At 31.2% G+C, this 15149-nt stretch overlaps 2 protein-coding genes and 1 long non-coding RNA gene across 4 annotated transcripts; 2 read left to right on the top strand and 1 right to left on the bottom strand.

The window, feature by feature from the left end:
* The first annotated feature begins 4302 nt into the window (after nucleotides 1-4302).
* On the top strand, nucleotides 4303-6214 carry LOC149478703 (uncharacterized). Its single transcript, XM_089709145.1, has 4 exons — nucleotides 4303-4456; nucleotides 5053-5166; nucleotides 5572-5753; nucleotides 6012-6214. The coding sequence occupies exons 1-4, from the start codon at nucleotides 4366-4368 to the stop codon at nucleotides 6159-6161; spliced, it is 537 nt and encodes a 178-aa protein (XP_089565271.1). The 5' UTR covers nucleotides 4303-4365; the 3' UTR covers nucleotides 6162-6214.
* A 1894-nt stretch (nucleotides 6215-8108) lies between these two features.
* On the bottom strand, nucleotides 8109-10449 carry LOC149478702 (uncharacterized). The gene is made up of 4 exons (XM_089709126.1): nucleotides 10306-10449; nucleotides 9254-9367; nucleotides 8744-8925; nucleotides 8109-8318 (listed from the first exon to the last, which is right to left on the bottom strand). Exons 1-4 carry the CDS (start codon nucleotides 10394-10396, stop codon nucleotides 8169-8171), a joined length of 537 nt encoding a protein of 178 aa, XP_089565252.1. The 5' UTR covers nucleotides 10397-10449; the 3' UTR covers nucleotides 8109-8168.
* Nucleotides 10450-12753: 2304 nt separating this feature from the next.
* On the top strand, nucleotides 12754-14508 carry LOC149478701 (uncharacterized). 2 transcript variants are annotated; one of them, XR_016317329.1, is made up of 3 exons: nucleotides 12754-13326; nucleotides 13453-13514; nucleotides 13589-14508. It is a non-coding gene; the product is annotated as an uncharacterized LOC149478701 (long non-coding RNA). The 2 variants fall into 2 exon arrangements; XR_016317330.1 differs by having other exon boundaries at nucleotides 13435-13514.
* Nucleotides 14509-15149: the final 641 nt, after the last annotated feature.

Genomic DNA, 15149 nt, shown 5'->3' with positions numbered 1-15149 from the left:
CTTCTTTGTATAGATGGCGCTGCAATATATTTGACATGCTTTAAATTAATCGAATATAAATTTGAACAAGATTTGAACACACCTACATACCAGGGTCCAGGATGACCTGATTTTTTAATGCTAGACGAATGTATGCCCCCAAAAGTCAAAACCCTGCATACTGTAATATGAAAAGTTTATAATTAGAATTTTTGTTTTTAGTTTTTACACGTTTTAGACCAAGTTAACTACACACTGTAAACTATAAAGACGTAAAATGCTTTCCTTGTAAAACGTATTTAATAGGTTCTAATACTTACCAGTTACCTACACATTCATAATTAATTAATTTATTATATGGATACAGCCAGTAGGTTTAGTGTTTATTACATAGAAATCTAAATAACAAGACACTAGAAGTCGTAAGCGCGCGTGACATTGTCGCCGCTCAGGTGGTTACCATTCCACAAGTCTGTTCGTCGCTTGGTGGTCGCCTGTTCAGTTGTTTCTGACACGTGCGTGAGTAAACATGGTGTGTTGCAGCATTTCCCAGTGCGGAAATTCTTCCATAAATTGTAATTATACTAATAAAGGAATAACATTTCACCGGCAAGTATTTTTGTTTATAAATATTGCCGTTTTTCCTTAAAATTAAACAATATTTACAAGCAATACGAATGACACAGTCAACCGTTCCTCTCATCACGTTTAGCTATACATTGCCTTTTACTATTGTCAACATCTGACAGGTCGGTTGTTATAACGGCCAGATGTTATCAAATGACAATTACAAGAAGCAATGTACTGCATTGTTAACGATAAAGAGTAAATAGTCGCAAGCTAGTGATGTGATGTGTTAAAATTTTTCGATATCGTAATACGATGTTTTTTTGCGTAATATGACGACTGATGAAATAATTGGATTATATTTTAATTTGAATTCTATTTTATTTTTATAACTGATATATGTATAACTTTTTAAACTAAGCACATCGATACAATCATTTTCGGACAATTTTACTGTCGATACAGAATCACATTAATTAAATATACAATAAAGGACATTCTTCGCTTAGGTTGACAAAACTATTTTATGTTAAATATATTCTTTGTAGATTTCCACAACGCCGTCCTGACATTAAGGACGAATGGATATCCGCGACTGGGAAAAGAAATTGATTCCCTACAGGCTATAGTAGGATATGTTCAAAACATTTCAAAGAAGATGATTTCAATGTCACAACAAAAAGACGTACATTAAGTAATTGTTATAACTCTTATAATTTTTGGTGGTCTGGCGCGGTTCTGCATCAGGTGTTCGAGATTTTCAAATTTAAACTCTCAGTTTCTAAACCCCCTCCATTTTTTTTAATATATAATGTACAGACACTGTTTTATTATTTGTATATACTAGTTTGTATATATAGATAAATAAATATTTAAGTACATAACATGTTTTTATTTCTTATACCTATATGTACCTACAGTCTGCCGTGGGCCCACGAGATGAGCCTACCACTGTATTAAAATCAACAACTATATATTTCTTATTTGTTAACTATCACTTAACTATCGATAACAAGGCTGATGAAGTCTTACATCACTAAAGCGTTGAATGAACGTTAATGAAATTTCAACCTTATTTCTATGCGTTGAGGTTAAAAGTTATATCTATCAAAAATTAACGCCCTCTGTTGTCGAGTAGCCGAACTTTTTCGTATTTGAAGTTTCTAAGCAAAAGGAAACAAAACATCTTACGTACCTAGGGATGTTATACTAAAATAAACCGTAAAGTCGTGATTTAGGGTACATATTAAAATGCGAAATTTATTATTTATGTTAGTTTTCATTAAAATGAAGCTGTCCAATAAAAGGCATAGTTTACTTGTGTGAACTGTCTAGATATCGTTTTAAATGTGTGGATTTTGGCGACAGTGGTTTTCATACTAATTATGACATAATAGCACTTCTATGTGTCTTGTTATTTAGATTTCTATGGTTTATTATAATAATATACCTAATTATCGAATGATTTGTTCGGATATTAATTCGTGCGCGTGGAGGCTTCTGCAAATACCTGATAGAAGTGTTTATACAAAGAAATTCGTTTCTGATACCATCTCATATTTACTTTATTTCAATGATTTAGAATGTCTGGATAACCCTCATTCTAGACTAGTAAGCTAAAGGTACCTATATAAATTCATAATAAGGCTAAAATCTCACAGGCTTTTTATTTCAGGCTTCATGAAATTATTATAATGGTTATTGTGTTCTAAATATAATAAATTGCGTATTTTTATTTTTCTATATGTAGCTGCATAGGTTTTTCCTTCTATTTTAAAATACAAGCTATCAATTACATTTATTTATATTTTTCTTTATGTAACTGCATAGGTTTTTCCTGCTATTTAAAAATACAAGCTATCAATTATTACACTCATGAATAGGAAAGTGACGTTTTAAGCAGTGGTTAACAACCCATTTAGATCACAAGAAACAAAAACGATAATTTCTAAACAACAAGAATATATTGCGGTATCCAGTATCCAGCTAATTATATTCCATGCTCTATTCATATTATGTTCAAAGCGTTGTTGTTTTACGATGAAATGTTTACATAAGCGTTCTGCCTTATGTACATCTACAGCCTTATTTTGGAAAATGCTGTATACTTTCACATATTATGATTAACATTTATTTAAGAAATGTAATAGATTCCTTAAATTTTAATAATATTCTCAGTGAGGGAGACGAATTCTCAATTTAATTATTTTTAGGATTGGTGCGTTTTCTTGTTATTACATCTTAGCGTCAAAAGCATCCTAATCTATGTTTTACGTAATTTTCGTTATACCAATTTGTCCATGGTTATACGAATAAAATGTATTGAAAGCTTTTGAAAATAGTTTGTGTTGTAGTGGAAAATAAAATCCTATACTTATTTTAGAATGGTCTAGTATGAATTATTAACCTATAGGATGCAATATTGCATCTACATCTATACTATCTATATCTATACTAATATTATAAAGAGGAAAGGTTTGTATGTATGTATGGTTTTCACGCATAAACTACTGAACCGATTATAATGAAATTTAGCACACATATAGAGGTAACTTGGATTAACACATGATTAACACATAGGATAGGTTTTATCCCGGAAATCCCACGGGAACGGGAACTATAAGGGTTTTCCTTTGAAAACGCGGGCGAAGACGCGGGCGAAAAGCTAGTCATGAATAAAACTCCAGGAGTTCATTGAAAAAAATACTAACGAAAGACTTACAACATATGAGGATAACAATAAAAACAAGATTTATAATAATTAAAAATAATTCAGCCCAAATTAGCAATAGTTGATAACGATTATCAGAAAGTGCAGGTGTCTGCCAAGTGTCTGTTATCAGTTACTTGTGCAAATATGGCAAACAATAATTATGTTGTTGGGGGGCTTAAGTTATACTAGTTATGCCAGTGGTTTCACCCGATAACATTTTATAAATCGTAGAGGACAGAGGTATATATAAATAAATTAAACAGGCCTATTAAAAAAATCATCGATTCTAAATGAAAACAAGTTGCCCAGGAAAACGTTGGTCTGGCTTACACATATTATAGCTTTTACGAAGGCAAACAAAATTCCATGAGAATCGGTCCAGCCGTTTCAGAGGAGTATGGTAACTAACATTGTTGCACGAGATTTTTATATACGTACCATTAACTATTTAAGTATCAAGAGATAATTTGTATCTTAAACCGTCTATACTGTGGAAACAGCTTGTCTGTATGTATGTTCGTTGAGATCTTCAAAACTAAGCAACGGATTATGATGCGGTTTTTTAATAGATGGAATGATTCTCGGGGAAGTTTTTGTATCATCTATTAGGTTTAAGACAAACCGTGCATAAAGCTAGTAGAACAATATGGAAGTACTCCTTCTCCACCGCATCAGTCTGTTTGTTTGCCATAAACTCAAAAACACACTTATTTTAATTCTGTTTTCAACAATAGTTAGTGTGATTATCGGTGAAGTTATTACCGTAACCACAGACTAATAATAATATACTACGTACCGTAACTATCACGGTGTGAATCTCAGGACGTACATTATGGCAAGCAAGGACCAAGGTAGCGAAGCTTTTTTTTTAAATTCATCATTATGAAATGAGCTTTATTACAAAATTTTGTTAAAAAATCAAAGGTCCTGTAGGCTTTTTACAAATAATTAATTTACCAACTGAATTTATTTATAGGCGCTACAATGTAATTATTTTATCTAGATCGATTTGATTTAGTGCTTTAAAAATCAAATTTCTTAATCTTACAAAATTGCACCTGTTGATAAGAATTACATATATAAATGGCAAATAAATTCGTTGAACTATGATACGAGGAAGATTCTCCAAAATGTTCAAGTACATCGCTCTCTTCGCCTTCGTGGCTGTGGCCCAGGCTTCCACCAATGTGCACACATGTAAGTACTCAATAAGGTGCATTAGGGTAATTTCGAATGACGGGGTAAATGCAATAATGTTAAATTAAAAAAAAAATTAAAATAGAATAATTAATAAAATTAACTAGTTACAAAATATGTCAATGAAAATATTTTTGTTGATTAAAAAGATCATTTTCTCTTCAACATCTTTAATATTTCCTTTGTATAATAGACTAAAATTAGAAAATATTGAAGCTAAACGATGAAACAAAATAAGGTTTAATTATCAGAAAGATTAATCTACTTTAAAATCTCATAATTTTAATCTATCTAAGTATACTTACAAAAATTATAGCTTTTGCGTGGAAAATGTTCTAAGTATACAATTTATTAAATCTCTTCTTTTTAGAATATTGCGGTAGAAACTAGAAAAAATCTTATTTATAAAAAATGGGGTGTGTTTTACAATCCACAAAATGCTTTGATGAATGACGATGATGTAGGTATTTTAATTACCTAAAAATAGAACGTATTACTATCTAAATTACTTGTATTACAAGATAACGGTTTTATAATCATCGGTAAAAGTTTTATAATCATCATAATTATTACCATATCATTGATACTTTTTCCAGGCCGAGTGTTCACGGGCGCGCTCCCGTCGGCCACCACTATCGAGGGGTGCCGCAATCCCCCGTGTGACCTGCCTCAAGGAAGAAATGCTGTCATCCACATGTCATTCAATGCACGTATGTATATTTTTGGTGTTTTTTTTTTACTTTTGGACGTACTACAGTCTAAACCCAGCCCTAACCAAACCACAGTTAAACTGAAGGAGACGGTAAGTTGACTTATATGCTATAAGTAGCTACTAAAAATATATTGTAAGGATTTGGTTTCTTAAATTCGTGCTCATTTCTGTACGAAAATTAATTCGTTCTATTGAAACGTTTTGTAAAATAATAATAATTTCTAAAATGTTAAACGTATTTTAATTAGTTTAACTTATTTAACTAATCCAGTATTTTAATTAATTCTGGTCTACATATCATGAAACAAAATAATAATTAGTGGGAAACCTAAATATATTTTCTACATTTTGTGAGTGAAGCTCTCTATACTAGGACGGTTGTTTAATGTAATATTATTTGCAGCCCGCAACATAAACTCGATGCGCACGCTGGCCACGGCGTTCCTCGGCAACGTGGGTGTACCGTACCCGCTCGGCAACAACGAGGTGACTTGCAACTTCATCACCAACACGCGCTGCCCCCTCAACCGCGGCCAGCAGGTGCACTACACGCTGCGCATGTTCATCGAGAGGAGCTTCCCGGTGGTAAGAATATCACACATTTGACTTGAAGTATATAATTTTAATTTACAACATTTTCCACAAAACAATTTTAATAAAATACTTACATATTTATTTATTATTTATTAAATAAATGAAACTGTAGATGCATTGAAAATGCTGACTATAATATCATTGGTGATAAAAGGTCCTTTAATGATACAAAGAATATTGATAAATTTATGAAATAAAAAAATGTGTGCTAATTTTCCTTTACATATATTATATTTTTTTAAATTCCAGGGTACATCAACAACAGTAGAATTCCGCATTGTGGACCAACAGAACCAACCGGTTGTATGTGTGCGTGTGCCCATCAGGATCACAGCGTCCCGCGAGCTCGACTATGTGCCACAGATTGACGATAATGTACAGATTGAAGAGAGCAATTAAATTGGATTGTGTTTGTCTATTGTGTTGAATAAATGGTTTTTGAAATAATTTTATTGTTTTGTTTGTTTTCGATTCCTCTTATTAATGTCTAAATAGGTTCAGAATGAGGCACTATACAATTTTTTAATAACAATTTGTTTTTAGTATCATGATTTTTAAATATTTCATAAGTAACTGTAAAGTTTTAAGTTTCTGTGGCAAATGTATGATCTTTTAACAATTAGTTTTACACAAATACGACCTTTTCGCTCTCTTGTATATAATATATTTTAATACAAAATACTATAAGCAATTCTCCTTTTCTCCTTTTCTTTTCACTTTAGAGCACGAAAAATATATCTTTATTGATGATATTAAAAAAATAAATTAGTTGTCTGTAAAGTCGGTTTACTGACGATAGTTGAACGTGACAACGGCCTATTGTGTTTCTTTGTCGCTCGTTCCGCGCTCTCGCTTGCACTTCAAGCCTACATGGAACGCCTCAGAGCGAGGTAACGCCGCATGAGTCATGTTTTTTCGTGCGTGCAGCCGGCTATCGAATTATAAGACGTTGTCACGTCAAAAAAAACTTGGTATTTTTATAATTAATGTAAAATATTATCTTCTTACCTTTCTGTAAATATATTTACTTTCTCAGAAATATTTGATATTTATTTAAACTCATTCAAACAAAATGGGTAGACTAACATTGTAGTTTTGATAATTCGTAGAAGTTTCGTAATCGCAAATTTAATAGGACGGACCTATAAAATGTTTTAATTGTAAGCCTAACATGTTCAAATAATTGTTTTTCTGGTACCTAGTTCTAATCTATTTCAATGTATATTGCTTTGTATTAAGGGGGCGCATAAAGCAAAATAACCAATCTTCTATTAGATGATACGTGTAATATGCAAGACCAAATCTAAAAAATAAAATATATATCAAACTAGATGATATGTTCAACGATTCTGTTTAATCAAAAACATAAAATATTAAAATTTACTCGATAAAAAAAAATCACCAAGTTAGCTCTAATTTTCACACTTTTACGTTTTCTACTTGACATGGTAATACTTATTATGATTTTTTTTCATAAACAATTATATTAAAACATTTGCAAGATATTTGTCAGAGCATTTTGTGTAATTACTTTTAGTTTTGGTTTTATCTGCGATAAACCACTTTTATCGTGACAAAATCAAACGTTTATCTCGAGAAAAAAAGAGCGCCAAAAGTGGTTTATCGCAGATAAAACCAAAACTAAAAGTAATTACACAAAATGCTCTGACAAATATCTTGCAAATGTTTTAATATAATTGTTTATGAAAAAAAAATCATAATAAGTATTACCATGTCAAGTAGAAAACGTAAAAGTGTGAAAATTAGAGCTAACTTGGTGATTTTTTTTTATCGAGTAAATTTTAATATTTTATGTTTTTGATTAAACAGAATCGTTGAACATATCATCTAGTTTGATATATATTTTATTTTTTAGATTTGGTCTTGCATATTACACGTATCATCTAATAGAAGATTGGTTATTTTGCTTTATGCGCCCCCTTAAAGTTGACTGTTTCACAAATTGATTTTCACCCTTATTGGATGAAAAAAAGATTAATATAGTTACTATGTTGTAACTTTAAATTTATTAATTAAGATTTTTACAAGCAGAGCCTCGGGAGGAAAGCTAGTAACAATTATGTTCATATCAGATTATTAAAATCACAAATGCAATTCCATTTAGAAAGACTTATCAAACGATACTCATTTTGATGAAAAAAGTGCATAAGTAAATGCATAAAGTAAACAGCCCTATATTATCAAAACCTAGATTTTTAACTTACGAGTTGCTTTTTTTTTATTAATACAGAATATGTTATTATGGGAAACAATATTATATTTCATTATATTAAGTCACTCTTAAAACAGTTTAAATAAGGATAATTATCAAAGGAAACAATAAAATTATTTCATAAAACATTTATTGGACACCATAGACAAACACAATCCTATAGACAATCCTATTTAATTGCTCTCTTCAATCTGTACATTCTCGTCAATCTGTGGCACATAGTCGAGCTCGCGGGACGCTGTGATCCTGATGGGCACACGCACACACACCACGGGCTGGTTCTGTTGGTCCACAATGCGGAATTCTACTGTTGTTGATGTGCCCTGCAATTATAAAAATTATTAACATATTATACTTAGTTGCGAAAGAAATAATGTAGTTAATACAATTTATTATTTCTTCATTGATTTCTTTAAATTTAGAGCATAAAAATTAAAAAGCTATACACTATACAGCCAGCTGCGTTTTGAATAAATCTACAGTTTCATTTGATTAGTATTTACTAAGCTATTTAGCTTAGATTAGAAAAAAAAATTATAATAGTAGTTATCTCGAATTAATCATATTTTAAAATGTAAGATTTTCGAAAAACTGTTACAATTTTAAAAGAGCAACTACAGAGCTTTTTGCTCTCTTTTTTGTAGAAACTGTTTTCCAAACTGATGTAAAAGATTATTGTATGCTTTTGTCAATTGACTTAAAAAGTGCTTTTAAGTAAATTGAATAAATAAATGTTGTTTATTCTTACCACCGGGAAGCTCCTCTCGATGAACATACGCAGCGTGTAGTGCACCTGCTGGCCGCGGTTGAGGGGGCAGCGCGTGTTGGTGATGAAGTTGCAAGTCACCTCGTTGTTGCCGAGCGGGTACGGCACACCCACGTTGCCGAGGAACGCCGTGGCCAGCGTGCGCATCGAGTTTATGTTGCGGGCTGCAAACGATATTACAATATACAAAAGTCCTAGACTTATAAACTGATAAAAACATAATGAGGTTTCCTACTATGTAATATTTGGAATATACAACTATCACAGCTATAACACTCACAAACTAATACAAAGAACGTCAAATAAATGAGGAATTGATGAAAAGCTCTGAGTTGGATAATAGTTTACGTAAATTAAAATTTAACTATCAAAATATAATCTACGTTCTTTACCTACAACATATACCTTCGGCATCTATCATCCCTTTCGCTTTACTCAGACTTAGGATTATGAGAGCTTTCAGGCCACTAAAAACACACAAAATATACATACGTGCATTGAATGACATGTGGATGACAGCATTTCTTCCTTGAGGCAGGTTACACGGGGGGTTGCGGCACCCCTCGATAGTGGTGGCCGACGGGAGCGCGCCGGTGAACACTCGGCCTGAAACACATATTTATGAATGATATTATAATGAATATGTAATTATTATCGAACGTTATCTAATACAAGTAATGAATATTGTTATATAATATGATCCCATGTGAGATAATTGAATGATATCTTCGTGATCATCTGTGTAGGAATCGTTTCCAATTGGTTTTACAAAAATCCATATTCATCACCTAATCTTTTTACATAATCATTATACCGATTATAAACATAAATGTTTGCATGTGTATATGGATAAATTAATTATTTAAGGTTAAGTCAGAATAATTATTTTATCAAATTCTGGTATCAATATACTTTAACAAAATTACGTTCTAATTATTATAATATTCAAGCTTTTTAACCAAATTCGCAGAAACAAGAACCGAGATGCTATTTGGATATTTTTGCTTAATCTGTATAGAGATAACCTTAATTTATTTTGTCAATTCGAATTTACGCGCTTCATAATCTTAATTTTAGCCAATTCATCAAATTCAAAGAGAATGTTTAATTTGTCAAAGAAATGATCAAATTAAATAAATTATGATATCTAAAGGGGTAAATAGGTGATTATAGCCCATTCTATATTATAGGAACGGGAGATTTATATTTCTTTTTAACTGACTTTTATTATAAAAAATTTATTCTGTAAAATAAATTTCTAAATTCTTGTATTTTTTCATAAATTATACTTTGCAATTAATTTAATTTTTAACTCTCTTTAAAGAAAAATATTACATCTGACATATTTTCAAATATCAGTTTTGTATAAAACTAAATTGTATCATCGGAAAAAATTTCGTTGATGGTTGATATCTAAATTCTAAATTCAAAACACATTTTTTATAAACCAAATCCAGGATTCTAGTAATTATATATTTTTACTAGTATATAATTTTTTTTATTTTTTAATTAAGTATATTTGAATAAAAAGATAATATACTTACATGTGTGCACATTGGTGGAAGCCTGGGCCACAGCCACGAAGGCGAAGAGAGCGATGTACTTGAACATTTTGGAGAATCTTCCTCGTATCATAGTTCAACGAATTTATTAGCCATTTATATATGTAATTCTTATCAACAGGTGTAATTTTGTAAGATTAAGAAATTTGATTTTATTTTAAGTATAACTCAAATCGATCAAGATAAATTAAATACATTGTTACGCCTATGAAATTTTAGTAATAAAGTAATTAAAAAAAGAAAAAGAGCCGTTAGACTAATGCTTTTTTTTAATTTATTTGGTCTAGGTACCCCATATTAATTTGTTTCAATTAAGAGGTATCTTAACATACCAATCATAAAAAAATTCATCAAACTTTTTACTCTACATGCCCAATATGTTCATCAAAACATAAAATTAAATTTCGTTTAAGGCAAAACCTTAAAATATAGCAATTAAATGTCAATAATCTTATATATAAAAATGAATCGCAAAATGTGTTGGTAAGCGCATAACTCGAGAACGGCTGAACCGATTTCGATCATTCTTTTTTTATTATATTCCTTGAAGTACGAGGATGGTTTTTATGTAGAGAAAACGTAAATATTATGTACCACGGGCGAAGCCGGGGCGGACCGCTAGTAATTTATGAATTCATCTCAGCCCCCCCTAGACAAGTGGCTTTCTATTAGCGTAAAGTTCAATACAATAGATTATGAATGTATGAGATTGACGTAATCAATCGTCGTCGTCGTCGTAATCAAACGTCAATCTCATACATTCATAATCTATTCTATCGAACTTTACGCTAATAGAAAGCCACTTGTCTAGGGGGGACATCTAAAATCATGAAAGAAATACATAAATCATGAATCAGCAAGTATGTATGTCCTTCCATCCATCATCAAACATTTTTAATTATCTCATTAAACCTAATCTAAGCAGATAAGTAATAAAAACAGATATTGCAAGTAAAACCGCGGGCAAAACAAGTACATATAATTTAAAGACCCCCAACAACAGATATAATGGTTTGCGATATTTTCACAGGTCACAGATAACAGACATTTGGCAGACACCTGCACTTTCTGATAATGTTATCAACGGTGTTAATTTTGATTGAATTATTTTTAATCATCATAAATCTTGTATTGTCTTCATACGTTTTAAATCTTTCCTACTTTATTTTTAAACGAAAATTTTTGAGGTATAATATCTCACAAACAATAAATTTAAGTAACTATATCTCGTAGGTAGGTACTATATTTGTTATAACCAGTCAGAGAATTTCATGACAAATTTCTCAAGTCAGATGCTTATACGGTTGTAGATTCTACGTCAGCTGATATAGGTATTTCAGCCGCTGATATAGGTATTAGGTCAGCTGGTCATACATAGAACATTAGAACCAGCAGAGTTATTGAGTTCTTCGACAAGAAGCTTAACTTTAATCTGACAACTCACAGAATAAAAAAAAAACTACCTACGTGTATAAACGTAAAACACTAACGTGGCTTTAGGTATGAAAGTCATAAAAATATATCTGTATTCATGCGAAGTCACATGCTAAAGTTATATCATATCTCATTGCATCCGATTCCAAACAAACAGAACTAAAAACGTATTGATTGAAATCGTCGATAAACTTCCCCATACCTCATAACTTGCAAAAGTTGACGCGATAACTCTAACAAAAAAAGGGAATTGAATTTAAAAAATTTGAAACCTGCAGGCGTATCCGTAACTTCGACTAACTTTTTGAGGCACATGATATAGAAAATTTCACAACGAATCGTGTAGCTGAAATAGAAGCGAAAAGTTTATTTTTTTATTTCAAAAAGTTGCCAGCTAAGAGATTAGGGCTGGTATGTTAGATGTTTAAATAAAAATGATTATTATAAATAAAATATTCATGAATTCATTTTAATATAATGTTTTCAAACATTAATCATTATTATTTATTAGTATATGCAAATTAATGTTTGCTCCTCTGTACTATTGGTATTGTAACTTTATTTATTTGGATTTTTTGGGCGTGCTAGGTTCCTCATCATGCAAGAAACTTATGTCTGCTTGTCCACAGAACATAGGTATACATATACTCAGGGGAGAAGCTTATGTCTCCTAGTTATGAACAGAGTAATGAATATATGTAATGTGTAGATAAACTGAAAAATAAACATAAATATTTGCACACTCATGTAGTTTCAAACCTTTGATGCTGATCATTGAGACACCTTTCCATGCAGTAAATCATTGTCTAAAACAACTAGTCTAGACAGAGATTGAAGGAAGTCAACAACGGTTAAATTTCGATATTACAATAATATTTCTACTTATCAGCCCTAACGAAAAACAGGTACTTATTTCTATCGCGTGTTAAAATATGAAATACGAATATAAGCCGGCATTCGGAATGTAAAGTCATTTTGGTTTAACGTTGATTTAAGGTGATGAATTAATTTTTCTAACATTTACGGCCCTTTTCAAACCTTCGTAATTTTTATATTATTAAAGTTGTCGTGATGAAAATTCTTGACAAGAAAGTTCAATAGTAACACAATACGTCTACCGTTTTAGAAACATGATTCCATGATATTTTCTCGATAGAAAAAAAATACAAAGTTATCATTGTTATTTTTTTTTAATCTCTGGCATCTTCAAAATAACAAACGTAAAGTTACGACTTTTTGGATATTAACTATAAAATATACAAGCTATACGTCTACCGTGTTAGAATTTTGAAATATGCGATGGTTTTGAAATAAACAAGAAATACTTGAAATTAGCGCGCGACCAGCCAATATAGCGAGAGCCGCCCTGTACCTTCCTACCCCGATCGCTGCACGAGTCATTCCCGCTACGGCCGTCACACGGGGAACTTGTGTCGCTCGCGCAATCGTAAAAAAGGGTGACAACACGATAAGACAAAATGAGACAAATGGGGACAATAAAGAAAATAAGAAGAAGAAACATAAAGGTTGGAGGAAAAAGAATGCTTACAATTGGAACAAATTAATGAAGTAAGTTGGTTTTATTTTAAATTTGATGATAATTGTATTATAGACGATGTTTGATATGTACCCCTGTTTTAAGTACATAACGAATTTGTAAGATTTTTTCATTTATAGCATAAATAATCTGTTCAGAAATCCGGAATCCAGAAGGAAAATAAACCCACTGATTGTTCACAATGTGAATCCACTCCTTCGTAAGTACCTTTATTCAGTCAAAAATGTATGTTATCAAAGCTCTACTGGTTTTATCGTATGGTTCCATTTTTAGCAAAAAGCAACAAAGTGCAAAGAAATAAAAAATCATGGCGAACTTAGTGGAAGTATGGCGGACATAATATGGAACAGGAGCTCATTGGAGTAGTATTATATTTAAAAAAAATACGAAATAATTTCAAGAATTACATTTTTTAGAAGGTGGTAGATAAGTATGTTGTATAAAGAATTTGATGTTGATATTTATTTCATTTATACTTACTACACCTGTGCGGGAAATTGCTTAGTAATAAAACAGGTTTATATTCATATTTACATAGTAATGTGAGTTTTCATTTCGAAAAATTTTGTGTAAGTATATTAAATTGAGTTCCTGGGTGATCTGGAAACACAATTGGGCCCGGAAGATGGCGCTGCAGTCACTCCTCCTAATGACATGAACCGATTTGGATGAATATTTGTGTGCACATTTCATTTTTGTGGGATGATTGGTTGATTCGCTTTCACATTAGCTAATATTATGTATTTTTGTTGTTAGAAAGTAAACTTAATTTAATGTTTATAATACATTATTATTGGTATAAATAAGCCAGTGTTCGTCTCACATTGCTGTACCTGCCTACCTACCCTACCAGTACCAGGGCCTAACTTTGTTCTGGCTATTTTATTTTGATTATTTGTAATGAATAATTACAATTATAATAGAGTGCAAAAAATAAATACATACATGCGTCAATATATTTTGTGTTTTTTTTAAACAATTTTTTTATTTAAAAAAATATCATTCCGACCGCGGCTTTGCCCGCGTGGAATTAGATTATATCGTGAATCCTGTCTTATCCCACAGAAGTGTTCAGTTCGGATAAAAAGTATCCTATGTGTAAATCCAGGCAATTAGCTATATTTTATCAAAATTGGTAATGTAGTCTTGACGTGATTAAGTAACAACTAACAAAAAAATATACAAATTAACATCCAAATCAGTTTTACTGTATTAGTGATATCTTCCACTCTTGACTTTGACTGAGAAGAATTAGGGTTTATAACTTCTTTCAGAAATATTACCTTTCATTTCTGGGCATGACGTAATATCTACGTCAGCATCAAATTCTATCTAAATCCATTCAGTAGTCCGCGTTATTGAGTACCATTTCATTTTTTCAGAGTAACAATATTTTTTGTTATTTTATAGATTATTTATAACCTGTATTATTTTGTAATAAAGTAAACATTACGAAATAATAATAATTATTAATAATGTCTAAGTAGTTGTTAAAAAGAAGATTATTTGTTTATAAGCAAGAAAATAAAACCAATAAATCAACAATTAAATATATGTATAAGAATATTATAACTGTATGACGACTCCATACATGTTTGTCCCGAGTCGGCCAGCGGCAGCGCGGCGAGTTTGCAAGAATGACTTCGCGCACACCCGCGTTCGCGATAGCGAGCTATTAGACTCCGCCCGCCAAGCAGTAGATTTTTTTTTGTGTATCGTCTTAATTATGTGTTTTATAATGCAAAGCACTTTTGAGGATATTTATTTCCAAGAGGTAAGTTATTTTAAGGCAGGATTTATTTTGCAATATTTCTTTAGAAATAACTTCATTACA

Source organism: Colias philodice, chromosome 21 (genome assembly GCF_061535455.1).
Source record: "Colias philodice isolate Cphi_HAF_F1 chromosome 21, ilColPhil1 Martin Lab GWU primary, whole genome shotgun sequence".
NCBI classification, from domain to species: Eukaryota; Metazoa; Arthropoda; class Insecta; order Lepidoptera; family Pieridae; genus Colias; species Colias philodice.
The sequence above is the reverse complement of the archived record's forward strand: the minus strand, read 5'-3'. Positions and strand labels throughout refer to the sequence as shown.